The sequence below is a fragment of the Pongo abelii genome, chromosome 2 (genome assembly GCF_028885655.2).
Source record: "Pongo abelii isolate AG06213 chromosome 2, NHGRI_mPonAbe1-v2.0_pri, whole genome shotgun sequence".
Lineage (NCBI taxonomy): Eukaryota > Metazoa > Chordata > Mammalia > Primates > Hominidae > Pongo > Pongo abelii.
The window spans coordinates 11,097,202-11,121,958 of NC_085928.1; the positions used below are offsets into that span (position 1 = coordinate 11,097,202).

Genomic DNA, 24,757 nt, shown 5'->3' on the forward strand with positions numbered 1-24,757 from the left:
ACAAATAAAACAGGCCTGATTTTAGAAAATAAAATTTATAAAGCACCATGCAAGGATACCACGGTGTAACTGTAATGAGATTGCACAGCCACCTGAAGAGCGTAGCCACCTTGCAACTCCAGCAAAGTGCTGTCACATGAGAATGGCAGACTTTCCATTTTTTCCTCAAAAAAAAGCTAAAAATCAATTTTATGTAAAGCCTCCCGACTTTTTTGTTTGTTTGTTTTTTGTTTTTGAGATGCAGTCTGGCTCTGTCGCCCAGGCTGGAGTGCAGTGGTGCAATCTCAGCTCACTGCAAGCTCCGCCTCCCAGGTTCACGCCATTCTCCTGCCTCAGCCTCCCAAGTAGCTGGGACTACAGGCACCCGCCACCATGCCCGGCTAACTTTTTGTGTTTTTAGTAGAGACGGGGTTTCACCGTATTAGACAGGATGGTCTCGATCTAAAGCCTCCCAACTTTTAAATGGTGGCAATTACTTAAAATAAATTAATATCATTAAGTTTCTGGACTCATAGTTTGACGCAAGAGAAACCGAGCCAGTGGCTTAAACTTTTATCCAACAAGTATTTTACTGACTTGTGCCAAGCTCTGGCTTAGGTGCTGGAGACAGAGAGATGAAGAAGATGTGGCCCCTGTTCATGGGGCAGTAAGGAAGTAAGTGTGGAATAGATCATTTCGGCCCAGGGCACTAAGCCCTGGGAGGGGACCACAGAGTCTGCAGGGGACACCACCAAAGGCTCCTTCTGAAGGCAACACTTGCACTTGGCCAGCCAAAGGAGGGGAGGAGAATCACAGGCACACATGCATGAAGCAGTTTAGGGTCCCGCAGGATCAAGTGTCCCTGTAGGGAGGCGCAGTGAAGGTAGAAAGTGGCACCCACACATGGAGGACCTCGTGAGCCAGGCCCAGAAACATGCCTTTAACCAAGAGGCAAGGGGCAGACATGAAAGGATGTGACACAATCAGCCTCAACTCTGAATGGTCCCTGGGGCACAAGAAGCTGGTCACGGGCTGCCTCTGGGAGCAGGACTGACAAAACACAGCAGAAGGGAGATGGGCTTTTCCCCGGGCACCTCCTTTTCAACTGTCTGCATTTAATGACCATCTCCTGGAAACCTGTTCAAAAGTAAAATTTGCCTTTTTTAAAAAAATTAGCCTGGTAGCACCAGAAAGTATAGTTTTGTGGGAAGCAAGCTAATAAAGAACAACTTGTCAGCTGGTCAAGGGGAAGATAGTGTAGGCCTGAACTGAGAGTGGGAAGGACAAAGAGGAGAGAAAAAAATTGAGAAACTGCTGTAAGGTAAAGCTCAAGACTTGTCATGAATATAGAGAGAGGAATGTGGATGACCGCCAGCTTTCCGGATGAAGGACTGGATAGTAGAGCTACTCACAACAGAAGAGACAAGGGTCATCTCTAAGGGGGCAGAGAAGAAATGCGGGTGAGTCCCATTTGGACACAATTAAATGTACCCATGGGACATGCATGGGGGTGCTGGCAGGGGCATTTAGAAAGCTCTGGGTTGGATATTTAGAATCCAGAAGTCATGGGTGCATGAATGAGGACGAAAGAGAATGGCCAGGAACAGGGCGCAGAAGGGATAGCGGGCTCAGAAATGGTAAGAAGCTCCTACCAGACACAGGAAAGGCAGAGATGGTGGTTGATGCTGGACACCAGTGCCACTGTGGAGAACAGGAGCGACCCCTTCCAATAGAGGGAAAAGGCAGCACTTGAAGCCTGGGAGGATCAAGGCTGCCTTCCAGTGCAGAACCTTTACTTTCTAAAGGTGGGAACTGGCCCAAGATGAGCCTAGTAAGGGTTACAATTAACAACCACCTTACATTTATATTATTTTATAGATTTACCTTTTACATACAGAGACCTTCAACATTGTACTGTGATACAAGAAAGGAGGAATGTAATGGAATTTCATCATATATGAGAATCATATGCTGAAGTCAGAAGGTGGAAATAACTTTTAGCTCTTGTACTATTTAGACTGTATTACTGGTTACACTGTACTATTACAATAAAATATAAAGAATATTCAACTAAACCCTTGAGAGTGATTCCTTCTACACCTAAAGTACAGTGTGGTTGTGTAGACAGTCCCCTGTTGTCATTCTCACACACAGTGAGTTTCAGAACCACCAAGGTAGAAAAATGGAACGCACCAGGGGAAATCTACATGCAGGAGTCTGGGCCTTCAACCATCCTGTCTTTAACATGAGCCTCCACTCCTCAGCAGCTGAGGTGGAAAAAGTAGAGAGACCTAAAGTACTGTGCTTCCCTGCAGAATTTGCTTCACCTTGTTTTCTAATGCTTCAGCACTTGTCAGAACATGTGATGGATTCAGGAGCATCAAACAGAATAACACATGTGAAAGTAGCTAGCCCAGAAACTGGCACACAGTGTGTACTCAAGAACTGTTTGCTGGACTTGAAATCAGAAGCAGATACTGTCCATTGAAAAGCAGCAGAGAAGTTGGCCGCTTGTTTTCTGGCTTTCCAAGCTGGCAATTCCTGGCTCCATCAAACTGCACTCATCCAAACAGTTAGCCAGGTGAGCTTTAGAGGTGTGGAAGACCAGAGAAGATCTATAATGCAACCCCTTCACGGTGTCTATGCTAAATGGGTGCATCAAACTGCAACTCCTTCACGGTGTCTATGCTAAATGGGTGCATGGAGATGCTACATCATATCTCTATCTTGCACATAAGGAGAAAGACACATCCTTCTGAAGTGTCAGGGCATAAGTCCAGGTCTGGGATCTTCTGTTTACCACACTGCCTTTAAGCGAGTCAACTAAGATGAATGCTGCAACCAAAAAGCAGACATTCTAGAGTCAACAGGATCCCAAGCACAGAGTTTAACATCCAGCAGGAACAAAAGAAAGAACAAGAAAAGTAATCATATAAAACATATCATAAGGAACTTCCATGTTCAAGCTGAAACAGTCAAGGAGGCAAGCTCAGAAGCATTTCACTAGGCAACCACATGGCGGAAAACAAAGTCTGCCACACACATCCAGAACAGGTCTGTGTTAAAGCCTGGAAGAATAAGATTCTCATGCACAGCTGCCACAAGATCGCCAGCTTGGCTAGAGAAGGACTGCCAATTCATTAATCCAAGCATGTAACCCAACATGTATATATTAATGAGCAGACACTATCATGAAAATCCAGGATTTGCCCTCTTAGAGTTTATAAAGGGAAAAAAGGACACAAGGACAGAGAGAAAGCAGTGACTGTGACTATTAAAAGATAAAGTTACCAATCTAATAAGGGGCATCTATGAAAACCCTACACCTAACACACTTAATGATGGAAGACTGAATGCTTTCACCCTAAGTTCAGGAACAAGGCAAGGACATTCACATTCACAACTTCTATTCAGCATTATACTGGAGATTCTAGCCAAAGTAAGAGGGCAAGAAGGGCATCCAGACTGGAAAAGAAGTCAGTCTTTATTTGCAAACAACATGATCCTACTTGTAAAAAGGTCTAAGAAATCCACCCCAAGAAAAATCCTACTTGAACTAATAAATGAGTCTAACGAGGTTGCAAGATACAAGGTCAATATACAGAAACCAACTATATTTCTATACGTTAGCAACAACAAGCCCAAAAATAAAAGTAAGAAAACGTCTCCATTCACAATAGCATCAAAAATAATAAGATGCTTGGGAATACATTTAAGAAGTACAAGACTTGTACACTGAAAGTACAAAACACTCCTCAGAAAATTTAAGAAACATCTAATGAATGGAGAGATATTTCATGCATACTAATTGGCAGACTCCATGTTGCTAAAATAGCAATTTTCCCTAAAGTAATCTATAGAGTCAACAGAAATCCTATCAAAATCCCTGTCAGCTTCTTTGCAGAAGTTGACAAACTTACCCTAAAATGTATTCAGAAATGCAAAGGACCCAGAACAGATAAAACAATCTTGAAAAATAACAAAGTTAGAGGCCTTACACATCCCAATTTTGAAAGAAAGCCACAATAATCAGCATGACAGCATGGTATTGGCATAAGGACAGACATAAAGATCAATGGAACAGAACTGAGAGTCCAGAAATAAACCCTTACATTTATGTGCAATGGATTTTCACAAAGGTTCCAAGATAATTCAATGGGGAAAGAATAATCTTTTCAACAGAGCCTGGAGAAATAAGATCTCATGAAGCAAACATCGATTTAGATCAGGGTTCAGCAAACTCTGGTGCTTGAGCCAAATCTAACCCACCACGTGATTTTGTAAATAAAGTTTTACTGGAACACAGTCAAAACCACTCACTTAAACATATTGTCTATGGCTGCTTTCCCCTACAATGGCAGAATTGAGGACAGTCATCCTTTGGTATCCACGTAGGACTGGTGTCAGGACCTCTGTGGATACCAATATCTGAGGATGCTCAAGTCTCTTATATAAAATGGCATAGTATTTGCATATAACCTACACACACCTACTATGCACAAAGATATCTTATAGCTCAATAATAAAAAGACAAATAATCCAATTAAAAATGGGCAAAAGATCTGAATACACATTTCACCAAAGAAAATATATGGATAGGCACATGAAGAGACGCTCAACATCATTAGTTATTAGGGAAATGCAAATTCAAACCACAATGAGATACAATTTCACAGCCACTAGAATTGCTAGAATCAAAGATAATAACAAGTGTTGGTGAAGATACGAAGAAATTGGAATCCCACATATTGCTGGTGGAAATACCAAATGGTACAGCTTCTTCAGCAAACAGTTCAGCAGTTTCTTTAAAAATTAAACCTGACAATTCATAAAATTCATAAATTGAATGACCCAACAAATCCACTCTCAGGTATCTATCCATGAGAACTAAAAACATTCGTCTGCAAAAAAACAACTTGTAAATACATAAATGTTCAGAGCAGCATTACTCACAATAACCAAGAAGTAGAAAAAATTCAAATGCCCTCAACTAGTGACTGAATAAGCCAAATGCAGTATATACATAAAACAGGATACCATTCAGCAATAAAAAGGACGGACTAGTGATATATACTACTACATCAATGAACCAACACCAAAAACACTTGCTCAGTGAAAGAAGCCAGAAATAAAAGATGCACGAATCATTTACATGCACCCGTATCCATGGGTCCAATGGAAAACATTTGAGAAAAAGACACAATAAAATATACCAATAAAAAATAATACAAATCTTTAAAAACACAGTATAACAACTATTTATATAAAGTTTACACTGTTTGGGTATTATAAGTAATCTGGGGATAATTTAAAGTATACAGGAGAATGTGTGTAGTTTATATGCAAATACACCATTTTCCATAAGGGACTTGAGCATCCAAGGATTTTGGTATCCATGGGGGTCCTGGAACCAACGACCCATAGATAGGTCATTGAAAGACCAAGAGGTGACTATCTACGAAATGTCCAGAGAAGGTAAATTTATAGAGAAACAGGATTAATGGTTACCTGGGACTGGGAGTGGGAATGGGGAGTGACTGCAAACAGGTCAAGGCATCTTTTTAGGTCTTGTAAATGTTCTATAATTGGATTGTGGTGACAGTTGCCCATTTCTGTGTAAATTTACTAAAAAGCATTGAAATGGGTGAATTTTATAATATGTAAAATGATGCATCCCAATAAAGCTGTTTTTTTTTTTTTTCAAGAGATGGGGTCTTGCTACACTGGACTCGAACCACTGGGCTCAGGTGATCCTCCTGCCTCAGCCTCCCATGTAGCTGGGACTACAGGTACATACCACTGCACCTGGCTTACACCTGTTGGTTTTGGTTTTTAAAGAAAAATCAGTGTCACCAGATAGAACCTTTCCAAAGCTCTGCTCCTGACCAGAGAACTGCAGTGTGGCCTCCAGAATAACATGTTCACAGCCCTGCCTGGCATTTGGGCCCTGAGTGTGGCCTCGCCACCTGCCACATCCTCCAGCACCCTACCCTCCTTGTGGCTGCCAAACACATGGGCTGTGAAGTCAGAGACCCTGAGGTTCCAGCTCTGTGACCTTGGGTTACTTCACCTCACTGAACCTGTTTCCTCACTTCTGAGATGGGGATAATGACCCCTCACAAGGTAAGCATGTGGAATTTCTGGGGCGATGCTCTGAATACACCTGGCACAGTGCTTAGCACAGAGTGAATATGCACACTCTTCACAGGGCTGGCTCAGGCCACAGTCGACATCTCCTCCTGAGAGGCATTGCCTGACCATCCCACCTCAAAGAGGCAGCCCCAGTAGCCTTTGCACCCTTTTTGTTTCCTCCTTAGCTCTGGCAGCTCTTTGAGTCTTTTGCCTGTGTCTCTTCCTTTCTGGTCCATTCTCCCTACTGAGCTGAGGTCTCTATGATGACAGGGTCCTCGGCTTCGTCCCTCATTGTCTCAGCAAGGCCAGGCCCAGTGCTGGGCAAGTAACATGAAGGCAGTGGACATTCACTGAGGTGAGGAATAACTGGTGGCTGCAGGTGGAGCGCTGTGGCACATGGCCTCTCTGGCACTGGCACATTGGGGGACTCTCTTGTGTGTCTGACCACATTCTTCTTGATCTTCCCCTGCCGTGGTCCAGAATCAGCCTCATGGGAGCAATGCATGATGGTAAAGTTGATCAAGCCTGGAGGGGATGACTCTGGGAACATGCAAGTGACTGGAACAGGGGTGGGCTCAGTGGTGAGAAAGGGGAAAAGACTGGTGAACAGTGAGGGGTCTGGATGCTCACAAGCAACCAACGTCAGCTGAATCACCAAAGAGGGCGGCTCATGTGGAGAGGAGGAGAGGGAAGGCAGACACATATGCGCCATGACTACCATGTGTGCCTTCTCTTACTGAAGGATGAGGTTAAATGTACTGGTTGAAACAAAATCTTTACGTATTTCACACATTTGCTCTGAAAACTGGAGTTGAATATAACTGCAGGATTTTGCATTCATTAAATTTCTTTTACCTTCCATGGAATTACCGTTTGAACACACTTTGTGAATTTATGCAAACTAAGTATTTAAACTAGCAAGGCCTAGCACTTAAACCTTTTTTTTTTTTTTTTAAGATGGAGTCTCTCTCTGTCACCCAGGCTGGAGGACACTGGCATAATCTCGGCTCACTGCAACCTCCCCCTCCTGGGTTCAAGGATTCTCCTGCCTCAGCCTCCCAAGTAGCTGGGTTTACAGGTGTGTGCCACCACGCCCAGCTAACTTTTATATTTTTGGTAGAGGCAGGGTTTCACCATGTTGGCCAGACTGGTCTTTAACTCCTGACCTCAGGTGATCTGCCCACTTCGGCCTCCCAAAGTGCTGAAATTACAGGCATGAGCCACCACTACCGGCCACTAACACTTAATCTTACAGGGACGAGAACACTTTAAAAGACCAGGCCTCAGGAATTAAATATAAATGGTCATTAAGAATATTCAACTTGCTCTAAAGAAGCTGGGGCAGATCTTCTTTGGCATCTGCTTCTCATTAAATTAACTGATTTGTTCACTTTGGCAACTGTTTTGATGATCTGGCAATCTTTTTCACTCACTTGCCTAAAGACAAGATGAATTCCTCAGCCCTCAAGTAACTCTGCTAACAGAAAAAGCCCCTACACCAAAACATCCTTTCTTCATACCATCACCTCCTTTCTTCAGTTTTCCTCTTTCAAACACAAGCAGAAGGATGGACATGGCTCTCATAACATGGGGCTGTGCACCTTACTGTGCACCTCTGGACAAATCATTTATCCTCTCTGATTAGTTTGCCCAGCTGGAAAAGAAAGCAGTCAGTCACCAAAGTTCCTTCCAGTTTTAAAACTAAGCGGGGCACTATCATCCCTGTCAGGACAGGTACGGGTATCGTCACAAAATTTTCAGGCTGCCTTGCATACATTATGGGGGGGTAGGGATTACAGAAGTGAGAAAAAGTTGCTTTTTGCACCCAAAGGATCTTAATTAAAGTCCCAGAAGTTACTCAGGTTAACACCTTGGGCAAATTTCTTAACCCCTCTAAGCCCAATTCTCCATCTTTAAATACAGAGAATTTATATGTTGCAGAAGTATGTAAGAGAACTAGAAATAAAATGTACCTGTCTTATATAATAGTCAAAAAACATGAGGTTTCCAATCAACTTGGAAGAAGGCACCCCCAAAAGCACTCCCCTGAACCTCTGAAGACTCCAACTTAACTTTCCAACATTCCCCAAAACAGGAGACCAAATCACAAGGGTGAGAGCACCCAAACAGAACCAAAGTTATCTTTCTAAATTCCAACTCAGGTTCCTCCCTCTCGGCCTTCCAACACAAGCCATCTCCTCCCCCATTTAATCCTTGCCACAAGTGAAGTCCACAAAACTATACAACACCTAGCAAGCACCAAATATGCCAAGTACTCTGCTAGGCTAAGAAGAGAGGCCTCCACAAAGCACTCTCTGTGTGCGTTTCCTTAACAATTTCACAGACATCATCTTATCCTAGGCAGTATCTAGAATACATACACATCCTTTTTTTTTTTTTTTATTGTGGCCATTGAGGCTCAAGAGAGTTTTTTACCCAAGGTCACACAGCTAATGAGCACCTGCCAGACCTCCTGAAGTCTGTCTTTCTAAGCCACCTCCCTAATTCCTCCTTAATTAACTAATTCACCTACACCCAGCTCTGTGTGTTTCATTTAATCCTGGTCCCTTTTACTGGGTTCATTCATCTCTCCACAGTTACTTACAAAGCACCTGCAGGTGTAGACACAAGTGGAGGAAGAGGCCCAGCACAGCAACATGCCCTGGAATTGGCTTGTTTCAATCTCAGCTCTCCCACTTACTATTTACATGATCTTGGATCAGTTCCTTCACCTCTCAGTGCCTCGGTTCTCCTTAATCTATAACAATGGGCTAAATAGGGCTGCTGAAAATTAAATCAGTTACTTAATAAAGGGTTTAGTCCAACTCATGGCCCCTACACTGCAATAAGAGCTGCTTTTATTCTTCTGGGTTCTGGGGACAGTCTTCAATCAGACAGGAACCTTAACCTCAACAAGCTTACCCTCTAGCAGTAAACGCAATAAACAAGTAAACAATTATCAACATAAGTGATCATCGTGGTGAGTGCTATGAAAATAATAAATGTGTGACGGGGGGGTGGGAAGCTACTTCAGATTGGGTGGTCAGGGAAGGATTCTCTGGTGATATCTGAACTACAGCAAGAATTACAAGAAAGAGCGGGATTTAAGGAGAGCTGAAGGAGAAAGAACAGCCGGCGCACAGACCCTGTGCTGAGCCAGCGGCACCCTCCAGGAAAACACGGCGGTCCTGAGGCTGGGGACGAGGTGTGGGTGCCACGCGAGGGAAATGGCCCGAGATGCAGTCCCAGAGGTCGGCGGGCAGCTGCCAGCTTTGGAACCAGGGAAGGCATAATCCAAGCGCGCTAGGAACCCACCGGAGGGTTTTAGGCAGGTAAGGGGATCGGATCTGAGCTACGGTTCTTCCTGTGCCCCTCAGATGTGCTGTGGAGAACAGACCGGCGGGGAAGAGCTGAGTCCCCAGGCAAAGCCCAGGTGGGAGGCACCGCGTACCCAGAACAAGACGCGCGCACCTGAGGGGCCACGGGCTGGGAGGCCGGGCGCAAATTCAAGAAACGTAAAAACTAAGCCGACAGGAGCCAGGACGTGGCCAGGGCGTCCCTCGTGTCCCAGGGGCCCCGCACCTGTCCCGTTCTCCACTCCTCCTTCCCTGAAGCCGGTGTCGCGAAGCTCCAAGGCTGCGAGGCTCGGGCTCGCGTCTCGGCGCAGCCTCTTCCTGGCCTGAGCCCCCGGTGTCTCCCAAGCCCCACGCCCCTCACGCGTGGAAAGAGCCCCGGCCTCGCGCTCCGCCCCGCACTTCGCCCGCCCCCGGCCTCCACGCCCGCCCCGGCCCAGGCGGCGCCGCTCACCCGGACACCCTGCAGCACCCGGACCCGCTCCTCCTCGTCCACTCCAAAGGACACCCTACGGCCCTCGCTACTCTCCGTGCTCCCCATGGCGAGATGCTGGAGGGCGGGCAGCCACCAGACCGGAGACCCGGCTCCAGAGCAACCGGGCCAACAACGCTTTCCAGGACTCGCGCGGCCTCGGCACACGCCAACAAAACCACGTCCTATTGGTCACCGCCAGAGGTTTCACCAATCGGGTGGCGCTGAGTCGCGGTGCCTTGTGGGGGTTGCAGTCCCTCCGTCTGGAGGGGTGGGGGCGTGGCGGTCTGTGCCTGCTAGAGTGCGTTAGGTTGAGGCCGAAGATAGGTACCGGCGGAGGCCCTGCAGTGGTGGGCTGGGTGCGGGACAGGGTCACGTTCTCACTTTGGGAGCTCACCCTTGAAGGAAAGCCAAGGGTGATGTTCTGAGGCCAGGAGACGCCGAGATGGCCAAGGCGCTCATCTGGAGGCGAATTTCTGAGGGTTCACTGCTCCATTCATTCAGCAAACACGGGTAGAGCAGCACGGGCTGAGCGCCAGACGGGCAGGGACCTGGCCCTGGCATTACAGCGCCCCTCAAGACAGCGAGTGTCCTGCCCTTGAGAGGTTTACAGTGCAAGGGGAGAAACAAGTGAAAAGCCAAACACGCACGCAAGAAAACTGACGGTGATACACGGAAAACTGCATGGCGATGCCACGAGTGAAATGAACAGAAGGAGGCCTCTTTTAATTTCAGTGGCCAGAACAACCTCTGAAGAAGAAGCTTTGAAATGAGCCGGAGGGAGAGTAGGATTTATGTAGAAGAAGGTAGGGGAAGAGGTTTTCTGGGAGCCTCAGGCGGGAAAAGAGAAAGAGGGGCCATCCCATGGCTGGAAAGTGAGAAGAGGGCAGAGGAGCGATGAGGACCCAAATCATGTCGGCTCTTGTGAAGCAGGGTCTGAGTGTGGGTTTTATTCTAAATGCCCTGGGAGGACAGGGAATGGTCCTAAGCCTTTAGGAGGCATTGCCCAAGGAGTGTACATACCATGTGTGGAGTGCAGTGTGCCAGGCATTGTGTGTAGGCTTCTTACACAGGACCCTATGTGTAAGGGAGCACACAGACGGTTGCCAGTCATAGACACTGCTACCTTCAACTAAGCCCCTTTTTGTTCCCCTGAGTTGCTGAATGGCTTTGATTTGCAAAAGTGCGCCTGAAGCCGAGCGGAGGAAAACTAGATGGCTACATGAAATAGCCAGAAAGTATTTGGAGCTCCTATTGGCAACCTGGAAAGAAAGGGGTGAGGAGGAAAGAATGATCGAGAGAGACCAGTAAGTCTCTGAGATTGAGAATAGCTCAGGGTGAAGAAGCTAGTAAACATCCCAGAGCTGGTGTGACCATGGACTCTTTAGGAACAAAGGTGTCCGCTAGTTTGATTCAAAATACTTTATTGGCACACCCCACTCCATCCCCTCTGTCCTCCATTTCTTCCCTATAAGCAGAGCCTGCGTAGGGGATTCTGGTGCAAGGGGTTTCCTGGGGGAGCACCTTAGGAGAAAGGAAGTTAGGGAGACAGGCTAAGGGGGGTGGGGACCGGAGACCGCGGGGAAAACTGAGTAAAGATGTGGTCAGACCTGGTCCTGGGCTTTCCTATGTCTCATTTCCTTGGAGGTTTATGATTACTGATTCAATCTCCTTACTTGTTATTGGTCTGTTCAGATTTTCTGTTTCTTCAAGACAGTTTGGATAGATAGTATGTTTCTGGGAATTCATCCATTTCTCCTAAATTATCCAGTTTCTTGTTGTATAATTGTTCATAGTAGTTGATTATGATCTTTTGTATGTCTGTGATATCAATTGTAATGTCTTCTCTTTCATCTATACTTTTGTTTATGTGAATTATCTTTTTTCTTGGTTAGTCTAGCTAAAGGTTTGTTAATTTTGTCGATCTTTACTGTTGATCTTTTCTGTTGTTTTTCTAGTTTCTATTTCTGCTCTCATCTTTTTTATTTCCTTCAGTCTGCTGACTTTGGGGCTTAGTTTGTTCCTCTTCTAGTTCCTTGAAATATAAAATTAGGTTGTTTGATGTCTTTCTTTTTTCTTAATGTAGGTATTTTTCGCTATAAACTTCCCTCTTAAAAATGTTTGTATTGCATCCTATAAGTTGTGGTACCTTGTGTTTCCATTTTCATTTGTCTCAAGATACTTGTTTATTCCCCTTTTGACTTCTTCTTTGGCTCATTGGCTGTTCAGGAGTGTGTTGTTTAATTTCCACACATGTGTGAATTTTCCAAAATTCTTCCTATTGTTGATTTCTGACAACAGACTATTCAAAAAGAAATTAAGAAAACAATCCCACTTACAATAACACCAAAAAGAATAAAATATAAATAAATTTAACCAAGGAGGTGAAAGAAAAATGCACACAAAAAATTGCACACTAAAAATTGTAAGACACTGTTGAAAGATACTATAGGAGACATAAATAAGTACAAAGATAGCCCGTGTTTACAGATCAGAAGAATTAATATTGTTAAAATGGCTTTACTACCCAAAGTAATCTACACATTCAATGTAATCATTATCAAAATTCTAATGACATTTTTCACATAAATAGAAAAAACAATTCTAACATTTCATATGGAACCACAAAAGACCCCAAATTGCCAAAGCAATCTTGAGAAAGAAGCAGAAAGCTGAAGGCATCATATTCCCTGATTTCAAACTATATTTCAAAGCTATAGTAATCAAAAGAGTATGGTACTGGCATAAAAATAGATACATAGATCAATGCAGAAAAATAGAGAGCTCGGAAATAATCTCATGCATATATGGTCTACTAATCTTTGATAATGGTGCCGAGAATATACACACTATGGGGAAAGGAAAGTATCTTCAATAATTGGAGGTGGAAATACAGGATATCCACATTCAAAAGAAGGAAATTGGACCCTTCTATTACACCATATACAAAAATCCATTCAAAATGAATTGAAGACTTAAATGTGAGATCTGAAACCCCAAAACTCCTAGAAGAAAACATAGGTGGAAAGCTTCTTATCATTGGTCTTGATAATTTTTTTGGCTATAATACCAAAAGCACAAACGACAAAAGTAAAAATAAACAAATGGTACAACATCAAACTAAAAAAGCTTCTCCACAGCAAAGGAAACAATCAGCAAACTGAAAAGGCAACCTACAGACTGGGAGAAAATATTTGTGCACCATATATCTGATAAGTGCTTAATATCCAAATATACTGTATAAGGAACTCACACAACTCAATAGCAAAAATAAATACCCAATTAAAAAATGGGCAAAGGACTTGAATAGACATTTTTCTGAAGAAGACATGTAAATAGCTAACAGGCATATGAAGAGTGCTCAACACCACTAATCATCAGAGAAATGCAAATTAAAACCATAGTGAGATATCACCTCACACCTGTGAGGATCGGTATTATAATAAAGACAAGAGAAGTGTTGGTGAGAATGTAAAAGAGAACCCTGCACACTGCTGGTGGGAATATGAATTTGTAGAGCCATTATGGGAGAAAGTATGGCAACTCCCCCAAAAGTAAATACAATCTAATAATCCTATTTCTGCATAGTTAACTTTACCCTAAAGCTGCTTCCTTGTAAGTTCAGCCTAAAGGTTTATCCATACATAGTAAACTGTAATCTAACTGGATGTATAAACAGACTGTAACCTACTCTTGTAACAAGTAGCCAAGTCTCAGCCAATCACAGAAGACATACTACTCACAGGTGGCCAACTGTTCAGTGTTCAAATAAGTCTGTAACCCAGCTGTAACCAATCTGGCTATTTCTGTATTTCACTTCCATTTTCTTTATGTCATTTTCCTTTTCCTATCCATAAATCCTCTCCAACCCCACTGGCAGCACTGAAGTCTCTTTGAACCTATTCTGATTTGGGGGGCTCCCTGACTTGTAACTTGTCCTTTTCTCAAACTCTTTAATCAGTCTCAAGTTTTTCCTTTAACAGTATATATCTAAAGGAAATGAAATCTTGAAAATATATCTGCTCCCCCGTGTCTATTGCAGTATTATTCAAAATACCCAAAATATGGAAACAACCTGTGTCCATCAACAGATGAACAGATAAAATGTTTTACACACACATATATACATACACACACACACACGTGTGTTTTATCCATCCATAAAAAAGGAAATCCTGCCATTTGTGACAACATGGATGAACCTGGAGGACATTTTGCTAAGTGAAATAAGCCAGGCACAGAAAGACAAATACTGTATAATATCACTTATATATGGAATCTAAAAAAGTTGAACTCATAGAAGCAGAATAGAACATTGGTTACTAGGGATTAGGAAGCGGGGGCAACGGGGAAATGGTCAAAGGGTACAAACTTTAGTTATAAGATGAACAAGTTCTGGCCAGACACAGTGGCTCACGCCTGTAATCCCAGCACTTTGAGAGACTGAGGCAGGCAGATCATTTGAGGTCAGGAGTTTGAGACCAGCCTGACCAACATGGTGAAACCCCATCTCTACTAAAAATACCAAAAAAAATTAGCCGGGCATGGTGGCACATGCCTGTAATCCCAACTACTTGGAAGGCTGAGCAGAAGAATTGCTTGAACTTGGGAGGCGGAGGTTCCAGTGAGCGGGACCTCACCACTGCACTCCAGCCCTGGTGACGAAGCAAGACTCCAATTCAAAAAAAATAAAAGATGAACAAGTTCTGAGGATCGAATGCACAGCATGGATAGTGAATGATGTGTTAATTTCATTGTGATAAGCATTACACAATTTATATGTATATCAAACCATCACATTTTATACCTTAAATATATATAATCTTTGTCAATTAAATTTTTTTTTTTGAGACATGGTCTCACTCTGTTGCCCAGGCTAGAGTGCAGTGGCATGAATACAGCTCACAGCAGCTTTGGCCTCCTGGGTTCAAGGAATCCTCCTGCCTCTCAAGACTGTAGGTGCATGCCACCACACCTGATATATATATATAAAATAGAGACTGGGTCTTGCTCTGTTGCCCAGTCCAGGCTGGTCTCGAACTCCTGGGCTCAAGCAACCCTCCCACCTTGGCCTCCTAAAGTGCTGGGATTACAGGGGTGAGTTGCCGCATCTGGCCGTGGGGCCCGACAGCCACCGAGTATTCAGAGGGCCACCAAGACATCTGTGCTAAGCTAATTTAGCAAAATGAGTGAGAGCCAAGGGTGACCATGAGACTCTGTGTGGCCTCACTCCCACTGTGAAGAATCCTTGGGGAGTCTTGAAATTCCGCAGACTTACAGCAGCATAGGTAAGCCTCATGACAACCCAGTATATTCTTTATCTCCACTTCACAGATGAGAAAACTGAGGAGGAAGCAGGTGAAGATAATGCAACATTATTGATCCAAAGTAGGAGGAGGATAAAGGCAGTGGCAAGGGAAGTGAAGGAAAGGAGGGGAAGGGAAGCAGAGCTTTCTGAGGACTTTCCTTGTGCCAGGAGTTTTATTACCCCATTCTAAGGCCCAAAAAACTAAGGCCCTGGGGAGGGAAGGTGTTGTGATGGGTCTGCTCATGGCTACCTGGCACCCAGTTTCTCCTTCCCTACAACAGAACCCCAGTTTCCTGAGGTGCAGGCATGTGCCCATTTAGAAAAAATTGCCTCCTAGGCTCCCAGTGGCCAAATGCAGGACAATTTGAACATCAAGAAGAATAGAAAGAGTAATGGCTTATAGCACATTTAATTGTTTTAAATCCATTAGCCTATTCTAGTGAGAGGGAGGAAGAGAGGGAGACAGCAACAGAGAGAATAGGAAAGAGGGTAAGGAAATTCTTCTTTACAAAAAAATGCCAGCTAACCAGTACAGAGGGAATTTGAGATTTTTTAAATTGCCACTTTGCCACCTTCAGAGGATTAACTGAGGCAAAAATCATCAAAGGATACTAAAGCCATTGAGTGGAAAATTGTTGGGGGACAGGCTAGTCACCCAATGTGCTGGGACTACCTTGGCCTCCCAAAGTGTTGGGATCACAGGCATGAGCCATCATGCCTGGCCACAGGGCTTGACAGCCACTGAGTATTCAGAGGGCCACCAAGATATCTGTGCTGAATTTTTTCTGCACCAAAGGAAATTGGGGTTCTGTTGCAGGGAAGGGGGAACCGGGTGCTAGGCAGCCATGAGTGGACCTGTCACAACACCTTCCCTCCCACCCAATGACAGATGTATTCATTACAAAGGGAAAACCATATTACAATGATGACACCTGGCAGTCACAACCTTAACCAAATGACCAAATTTAGCATCTCAAATAGTGGGGACCATCTGGCACAATGTCCCTCCCCAAGTGATACAATGAGGAACACAAAACATCTCCAGTGCAGTATTCTTGTCAAAAGTGTAACGTGAATCTAATGGTGAGGACACAGTCAGACAAATCCAGGAACATCCTAGGAAACAACTGGCTTGGACTCTTCCAAAAGGTTAATGTCATAGAAAATAAAACAAAAAAAAAAAGGTAGCTTAAAAAAGATGAAGGAAGCCAGGTGAAGTGGCTCACACCTGTAATCCCAAAACATTGGGAGGCTGAGGTGGCAGGATCACCTGAGGCCAGGAGTTCAAGACTAGCCTGGGCAGCATAGCAAGATCCTATCTCTAAAAAAAAAAAAAAAATTTTTTTTTAATTAGCTGGGTGTGGTGGTGTGTGCCTGTAGTCCCAGCTACTCAGAAGGCTGAGGTAGGAGGAGTGCTTTAGCCCAGGAAGTCAAGGCTGCTGTAAGCCATGATTAGACCACTGCACTCCAGGATGGGTGACAGAGTGAGACCCTGTCTCTAAAAAATAAAATAAAATAACAAAATAATAAAAATTTTTAAAAAAGATGAAGGAAGCATAGCACTGAAATGCAGCAGTGAATCCTAATTGGATCCTGAACTAAAACAACAACAGCAACAACAGCAAAGCTATCAAAAGATACTTAGGTTTTTTGGGAATGCTTTATATATGGAATAGTGTCCTAGATGATACTGTGGAATTAATGTTCATCTTCTTGTTCTTGGGAAATGCATGTTGAAATATTTAGGAGTGGGGTACCGTAATGTTTACAACTTACATGCAAATGATGTGAAAGAGAAATGTTAACATTAGATGACTGTAGGTGACATATCTTAGAGTCCACTGTATTATTCTTTCACTGTTTCTATGCATTTGAAAATTTTCAGAACAAAAAAGAGGAGGGAAAAAAAACTTTCCTCAAAGCTGGAAGTGACCATGTGACCCAGCTCTTGAGTAGGACAGCACAGTACTTACGTGGGATGGGGTACGAGGCTGAGCTCTGCCTTTTTCTAGACTGGCCTCTCAAGCAATTCGTGGAATATCTCTGCGCCTCCGTTTTCTGAAGGATGTGAGAATGCTGCCGACATTACCTGTAGTATTTGTCCAGAGAGCTTGGTACTAAGGGATCTCATTCAGCAACAGCTGTTGTTATTCAAAGACTTTGTTTTTGGAACAAATACTTTGGCAACCAATACGGAGGGTATACTGGAGCCGGGAGTTCTGTGAGGTGCCTTGTCTTAAAGTGGGTTCTTCAGAAGCAAACAAGAAGAGAAGGGCTGGTGGAGTAGAAAAGTAATTTGCTTTGTCCATGTTAAAAGCCAAAAGGGAGCCAGGCATGGTGGCTCATGCCTGAAATCCCAGCACTTTGGGATGCTGAGGTGGGCGACTCACTTGAGGTCAGGAATTTGAGACTAGCCTGGCCAACATGGCAAAACTCCATCTCTACTAAAAATACAAAAATTGGCCAGGCATGGCGGTGCATGCCTGTAGTCCCAGGAGGCTGAGACAGGAGAATTTCTTTAACCTGGGAGGCAGAGGTTGCAATGAGCCAAGATCACACTACTGTACTCCAGCCTGGGTGACAGAAAGATACTCTGTCTCAAAAAAAGAAAAAGCCAATAGGGAGCTTTCCTCGCAAGATCAGAAACAGGGGTGTCTGCCTTCTCCACTTCTATTCAATATTGCCCTGGAGGTTCTAGCCAGAGCAGTTAGACAAGAAAATGAAATAAAAGTCTTCCCGATTGAAATGGAAGAGGTAAAACTATCTGTTGCAGATGATATGATCTTGTATGTAGAAAATCCTTAAGAGATTCACACACACAAATACACACACACACACATTTTAGTAGTGCTAATAAGCAACTTGAGCAAGGTTGAGGCTATGAGATACAAAAATCAGTTCTATTTTATGCACTAGCAATGAGCAACTAAAAAATGAAATTAGGAAAACCCCCTTACAATAGCTTCAAAAAAATTTTAACCAAAGAACTACGAGATTTGTTGCCTGAAAACTGCAAAACACTGTTGCCTGGGCAGGGGGATGGAAATTGATAGGAAAATGACTTGAGGGATGTTTGTGAGGGATGAAAATGTTCCCTATTCTGATTAGGGTAGTGGTTATGGTGTCTACATTTATCAATACTCTTCAAGCTGTACACTTAGCATCTATGCATTTTGTCAATACCAGCCTGGGCAACATAGCAAGACCCCATCTCAACAAAATAAAATTTAAAAATTGAAAAGACTCATAGACCAATAGAACAGAATAGAGAACTCTGAAATAAAACTGCACACTTACAACCAGCTGATCTTCAACAAAATAAACAAAAATAAACAATGGGGAAAGGACTCTCTAGTAAATAAATAGTGCTGGGGAAACTGCTGTGAAACTGGGAGAACTGTATGCAGAAGAATGAAACTGGACCCCTACCTCTCAACCACATACAAAAATTAACTCAAAATGGATTAAAAACTTAAATGTAAGACCTCAAACTATCAAAATCCTAGGAGAAAATCTAGAAAATACTCTTCTGGACATCAGCCTAGGCAAAGACTTTATGACTAAGTCCTCAAAAGCAAATACAACAAAAACAAATTAACAATTGGGACCTAATTAAAGAGCTTCTGCACAGCAAGAGAAACTGTCAACAGAGTAAACAGACAACCTACAGAAAGGAAGAAAATGTTTGCAAGTTATGCATTCAGCAAAGGACTGATATCCAGAATCTGTAAGGAACTTAAACAAATCAACAAGAAAAAAATAACCCCATTAAAAAGTAGGCAAAGGATATGAACAGACACTTCTCAAAAGACACACATGCAAGCCAACAAGTATATGAAAAAATGTTCGACATAACTATCAGAGAAATGCAAATCAAAGCCACAGTGAGAAACCATCTCACACCAGTCAAAATGGCTACTATTTTAAAAAAGAACAGATGTTGGGGAGGTTGTAGAGAAAAGGGAATTCTTACACTCTGCAAGTGTAAATGTAAATTAGTTCAGCCCCTGTGGAGAGCAGTTTGGAGATTCCTCAAAGAACTAAAAATAGAAATACCATTTGACCCAGCATTCCCATTATTGGGTATATACCGAAAGGAATATAAATTGTTCTACCAAAAAGACACTTGCATGTGTATGTTTATTGCAGCATTAGTCACAGTAGCAAATACATGGAATCAACCCAGGTGCCCATCAACAGCAGATTGGATAAAGAAAATGTGGAACATAAACACCATGGAATACTACACAGCCATAAAAAAAGAATGAAATCATGCCCTTTGCAGCAACATGGATGCAGCTGGAGGCTATTATCCTCAGAAAATTAATGCAGAAAGAGAAAACCAAATATTACATATTCTCACTTATAAGTGGGAGCTAAACATCAGGTACACAAGGACATAAAGATGGGAACAATAGACACTGGGGACTCCAAAAAGGGGCAAGGACTGGAAAACTCCTTATTGGGACCATGTTCATTATCTGGGTGATGGTATAAAGAGAAGCCCAAACCTCAGCATCATGCAGTATACTCTTTTAACAAATCTGCCCGTGTACCTCCTGAATCTAAAATAACATTTAAAAAATTAAAATATTAGCCAGGCATGGTGGCTTCACACCTGTAGTCCCAGCTATCGAGAGGCTGAGGTGGAAGAAGGCTTCAGTAGCTATGATTGCACCACTGCACTCCAGCCTGGACAACAGAGCATGGCCCTAGCTCTTTAAAAAAAAGGGTGGCTGGGGGGAAGGTATAAAACATTTTTGGGGTTTGACACCATCATATTTTATTTCTCACTCAGGCAAAATGTGGATGGAGGGGGCTGGGAAATCCTGGCTAACAGAGGCTCGGCTGTGCTTGAACTGCGCTGCATGGAACATGTGGCTTCTGAGGGCAGTTCAGCAGGGTAGAGTGAGCCTCCCAGACTACAGCTTTGAGTGCCAGCTTTCCCAGCCTAGATGACCCAGCATTTCCCTCTACATTCCCCTGGCCAGTGCTGGCCACATGGCCCCACCCAACTGCAAGGCTGAGAGGTGCTGTCTTCCCTCAGTAGGAAGGAAGAAAGAGGAAACCAACTCGTAAGCACTAATACCATCACGCACACTGATGAAAACAACTCATTGATCCCTTATTGTTTTCTGAGAAGGTCCGTATATGAAAAATATGTTGATAATAATCAAGACATTCCTCACACTGAAAGAGCACAGAGAAACTAAACCACAGTTTATTTCGTGAGCAGCTGTGTCTTGATGATGGCATATACATGTCTTTTGCTGTACAGTAACTATAGTCCATGCATCTTCTGCCTTAGGAAGGTGTTTCCTGGGTGCTAAAGGTCTTTCAGCGATGCTGGCATGCATTTACCCTAGAAGGCAAATTCTTTGTGCTGCTCTTCACTTCTCGTTATATTTTTCATTTCACTGTGCACCGATAATGTTACCAGAAAAAGGGGTCTTGATCCAGATCCCAAGAGAGGATTCTTGGATCTTGCGCAGGAACGAATTTAAGGCGAGTCTCAAAGTTCAGTGAAGGAAGCAAATTCATTGAAAGCTACTCCATTACAGAGCAGGGCATCCTTAGAAAGCAAGTGGAGGAACGCACAGTCTTGTTTTATGTTTTTCTTATATAGGGGTCTTGTCTATGGAAAGACTAAACTAAGCTGTGACTATGTGAGGGTTAGCAGACAGCATGACAAAGTTGATTTAAAGAAAACTCTCCTTGACATTTCAGTGTGAGTGTCCATCAAAGCATAGCTGTTATTAACTAGAAAGCATACATGGTTATGGGTATGGGGATACCTGGACTCTCCATTGTTGTAGGAGTGTCCTTGCAGGGATCTTTAGGCTGTTTCTTCAACCATAAGCATCTTAGGACCATGGGTCATGACTGGCAAGGAATGTGTCTTGTTAGTCAAGATGGAGCTGAACTTAAAATGGCATTACTCTGGCTCTCCTAGGCTCCTACTTCCCTAACAATAATGGCTCCCTCTAGGCTAAAGTTTGCAAACTGCTGGTGAGAAATGGAGCCTTGATGGGAAGGGAGGATGCTCACGTGTAGGCAGGAGGAGCTCCTTGGAAGGTCGGGTCCTGGGGCCACTGGAGAGGAGTGGCTGAAGGAGCCGGTCCTAGTGGTGGTGCAGAGCATCTCCTGGCTTTCTGCAATTCTTTTCCTTTCTGAATCTCAGGTGCCTCAGCTGTAGGATGGGGTTGACTTGAGCCCCTTGTTCCCACCACCCTCAGACCTGAAGAAGAAGAACCGCTGGGTCTGGGGGTGTTTGTCCTCTTGAGACCGTTCAGGCTAGCCACTGAGGCTTCTGTTGAATTGGTTGCAAGCTGGATGGATTTCCTAAGGTGTGGGTGAGGAGTGAGTAGAGGAAGAGCAGTGTATTGGAGGAGTGGGGCTTAGAGTGAAGGAAGGAGAAGAGACAGAAACTGGGTGGGGAGAGAAAATCTGGGAAAGGAGGTTTTGGTTAAAAGTGGCAGTGGTGTTTTCTGATATCATCTCTGACACCAAATACATATCATTTTCCCCATACCACCAAGTTCTCCAATTCTCTGACACCAGCTAGGTATCCTAGAGATCAGTCCAGTTCTGACACCAACTCCTGGAGTCAGTGCAGGCCTCACAGGTTAAGAGCTCAATCACACAAGACTGCTCCCCACTTCAGATGCTGGCCACAAATGGGGTGCCAAGGCTGACAACCAGTTCAGTGGTTCCTACCACCCCCCTCAGGTTTGATAATCACTGGAACAACCAACAAAACTCAGGAAAGTGCTCTACTCACTGTTACGGGTTCTTATCAAGGACACCATTGAACAGCCAGATGAAGAGGTACGTAAGTTGAGGTCTGGAAGGGTCCAAATGTAGGAGCCTCTGTCCCTACCGGGTCCAGGTGGATGGCATGTGGATGTGTTCACCAACTCAGGGACTCTGAACCTTGTCGTTCAAGAGTTTTTATTGAGCTCAATCTCCAGCCCCATTTTATCCCCTCCCTGGAATAGAATAAAAGTCGGGGGATAAGATAAAAGTTCCTACCTTCTAATCATGTGTTTGGTCTTTCTGGTGACCAGCCCCAATCCTGAAGCTGTCTAGAGACACCACTCTGAGTCACCTCATTAAGGTATACTCCAGTGAGTCCCAAAGGGGCTCCTTATGAATAACAAAAGATGTTCCTATCACTTAGGAAATCCCAAGCGTTTATAAGGAACTCTGTTCCAGGAACTGGGGACAAAGACCTAATATGTATTTTTACCATATCATGGTGGCAGATTAATGTATTTTGTTCTGCAATATGTAATAGAACACTGATATAGTTTGGATATTTGTCTCCTCCAAATCTCGTGTTGAAATGTCACTCCCACTGCTTGTTATTGGTCTGTTCAGGGTATCTAATTCTTCCTGATTTAAGCTAGGAAGGTTGTATCTTTCCAGGAATTTACCCATCTCCTCTAGGTTTTCTAGTTTATGCACATAAAGGTGTTCATAGTAGCCGTGACTGATCTTTTGTATTTCTGTGGTGTCAGTTGTAATATGTCCTGTTTTGTTTCTTAGTGAGGTTATTTGAATTTTCTCTCTTCTTTTCTTGGTTAATCGTACTAATGGTCTATCAATTTTAATTTTCTTTTCAAAGAACCAGATTTTTGTTTCATTTATCTTTTGTATTTTTTTTTGTTTCAATTTCATTTAGCTCTGCTCTGATTTTGGTTATTTCCTTTCTTCTTCTGGGTTTGGGTTTGCTTTGTTCTTGTTGCTCTAGTTACTTGAGATATGATCTTAGATTGTCCATTTGTGTTCTTTCAGACTTTTTGTTGTAGGTGTTTAGGGCTATGAAGTTTCCCCTTAGCACTGCCTTTGCCATATCCCAGAGGTTGTGTCACTATTGTTGTTCAATTTGAAGAATTTTTAAATTTCCATCTTGATTTCATTTTTGACCCAATGATCACTCAGGAGCAGGTTATTCAGTTTTCATGTATTTTCATGGTTTTGAAGTTTCCTTTTGGAGTTGATTTCCAGTTTTATTCCACTGTGGTCTGAGAGAGTGCTCGATATAATTTCAATTTTCTTAAATTTATTGAGGCTTGTTTTGTGGCCTATCATATGGTCTATCTTGGAGAAAGTTCCACGTGCTGATAAATAGAATGTATATTCTGCAGTTGTTGGGTAGAATGTTCTGTAAATATCTGTTAAGCCCATTTGTTCCAGAGCATAGTTTAAATCCATTATTTCTTTGTTGACTTTCTGTCTTGATGACCTGTCAAGTATTGTCAGTGGAGTACTGAAGTCTCCCACTATCATTGTGTTGCTGTCTATCTCATTTCTTAAGTCTATTAGTAATTGTTTTATAAATTTGGGAGCCTCAGTGTTAGGTGCATATATATTTAAGATTGTGATATTTTCCTGTTGGACAAGGCCTTTTGTCATTATATAATGTCCCTCTTTGTCTTTTTAAACTCCTGTTGCTTTAAAGTTTGCTTTGTCTGATGTAAGAATAGATACTCCTGCTTGCTTTTGATGTCCATTTGCATGGAATGTCTTTTTCCACCCCTTCACCTTAAACTTATATGAGTTCTTATGTGTTAGGTGAGTCTCCTGAAGGCAGCAGATGGTTGGTGAATTCTTATCCATTCTGCAATTCTGTATCTTTTAAGTAGTGCATTTAGGCCATTTACATTTAACGTTAGTATTGAGATGTGAGAGGTACCATTCCTATTTGTTGCCTGTATACCTGTTTTTTTATTGCATTTTTGTTTTATAGGTCCTGTGAGATGTATGCTTTAAAGAGGTTCTGTTTTGATGTGTTTCCATGATTGGTTTCAAGATTTAGAGCTCCTTTTAGCAGCTCTTCTAAAAAAAAAAAAAAATTACCAACAAATAGACATCCAGGACCAGATGGATTCACAGCTGAATTCTACCAGATATTCAAAGAATTGACAGTATTCCACAAGATAGAGAAAGAGGGAATCCTCCCTAAATCATTCTGTGAAGCCAGTATCACCCTAATACCAAAACCAGGAAAAGACATAACCAAAAAAGAAAACTATAGACCAATATCCCTGAGGAACATAGATGCAAAGATCCTTAACAAAATACTAGCTAACTGAATCCAATAACATATCAAAAATATAATCCACCATGATCAAGTGGGTTTCATACCAGGGATGCAGGGATGGTTTAACATATGCAAGTCAATAAATGTGATACACCCCATAAACAGAATTAAAAACAAAAATCACATGATCATCTCAATAGATGCAGAAAAAACATTTGACAAAATCCAGCATCCCTTTATGATTAAAACTCCCAGCAAAATCAGCATACAAGGGACATATCTCAAGGTAATAAAAGCCATCTATGACAAACCCACAGTCAACATAATACTGAATGGGGAAAAGTTGAAAGCATTCCCTCTGAGAACTGGAACAAGACAAGGGTGCTCACTTTTACCACTTCTCTTCAATATAGCATTAGAACTCCTAGCCAGAGCAATCGACAAGAGAAAGAAATAAAGGGCATCCA

The 24,757-nt window shown here is 43.0% G+C and overlaps 1 protein-coding gene across 10 annotated transcripts in view; it reads right to left on the reverse strand.

The window, feature by feature from the left end:
- Nucleotides 1-10,111, reverse strand: part of CHCHD6 (coiled-coil-helix-coiled-coil-helix domain containing 6) — a 247,727-nt gene extending 237,616 nt beyond the window's left edge. For all 10 annotated transcript variants that reach the window (XM_054551314.2, XM_054551311.2, XM_024245304.3 and 7 more), the window contains exon 1: nt 9,919-10,111. In XM_054551314.2, the coding sequence (XP_054407289.2) occupies nt 9,919-10,005 (87 nt within the window). In that variant the 5' untranslated portion in view covers nt 10,006-10,111. The remainder of the gene's footprint in view (nt 1-9,918) is intronic.
- Nucleotides 10,112-24,757: the final 14,646 nt, after the last annotated feature.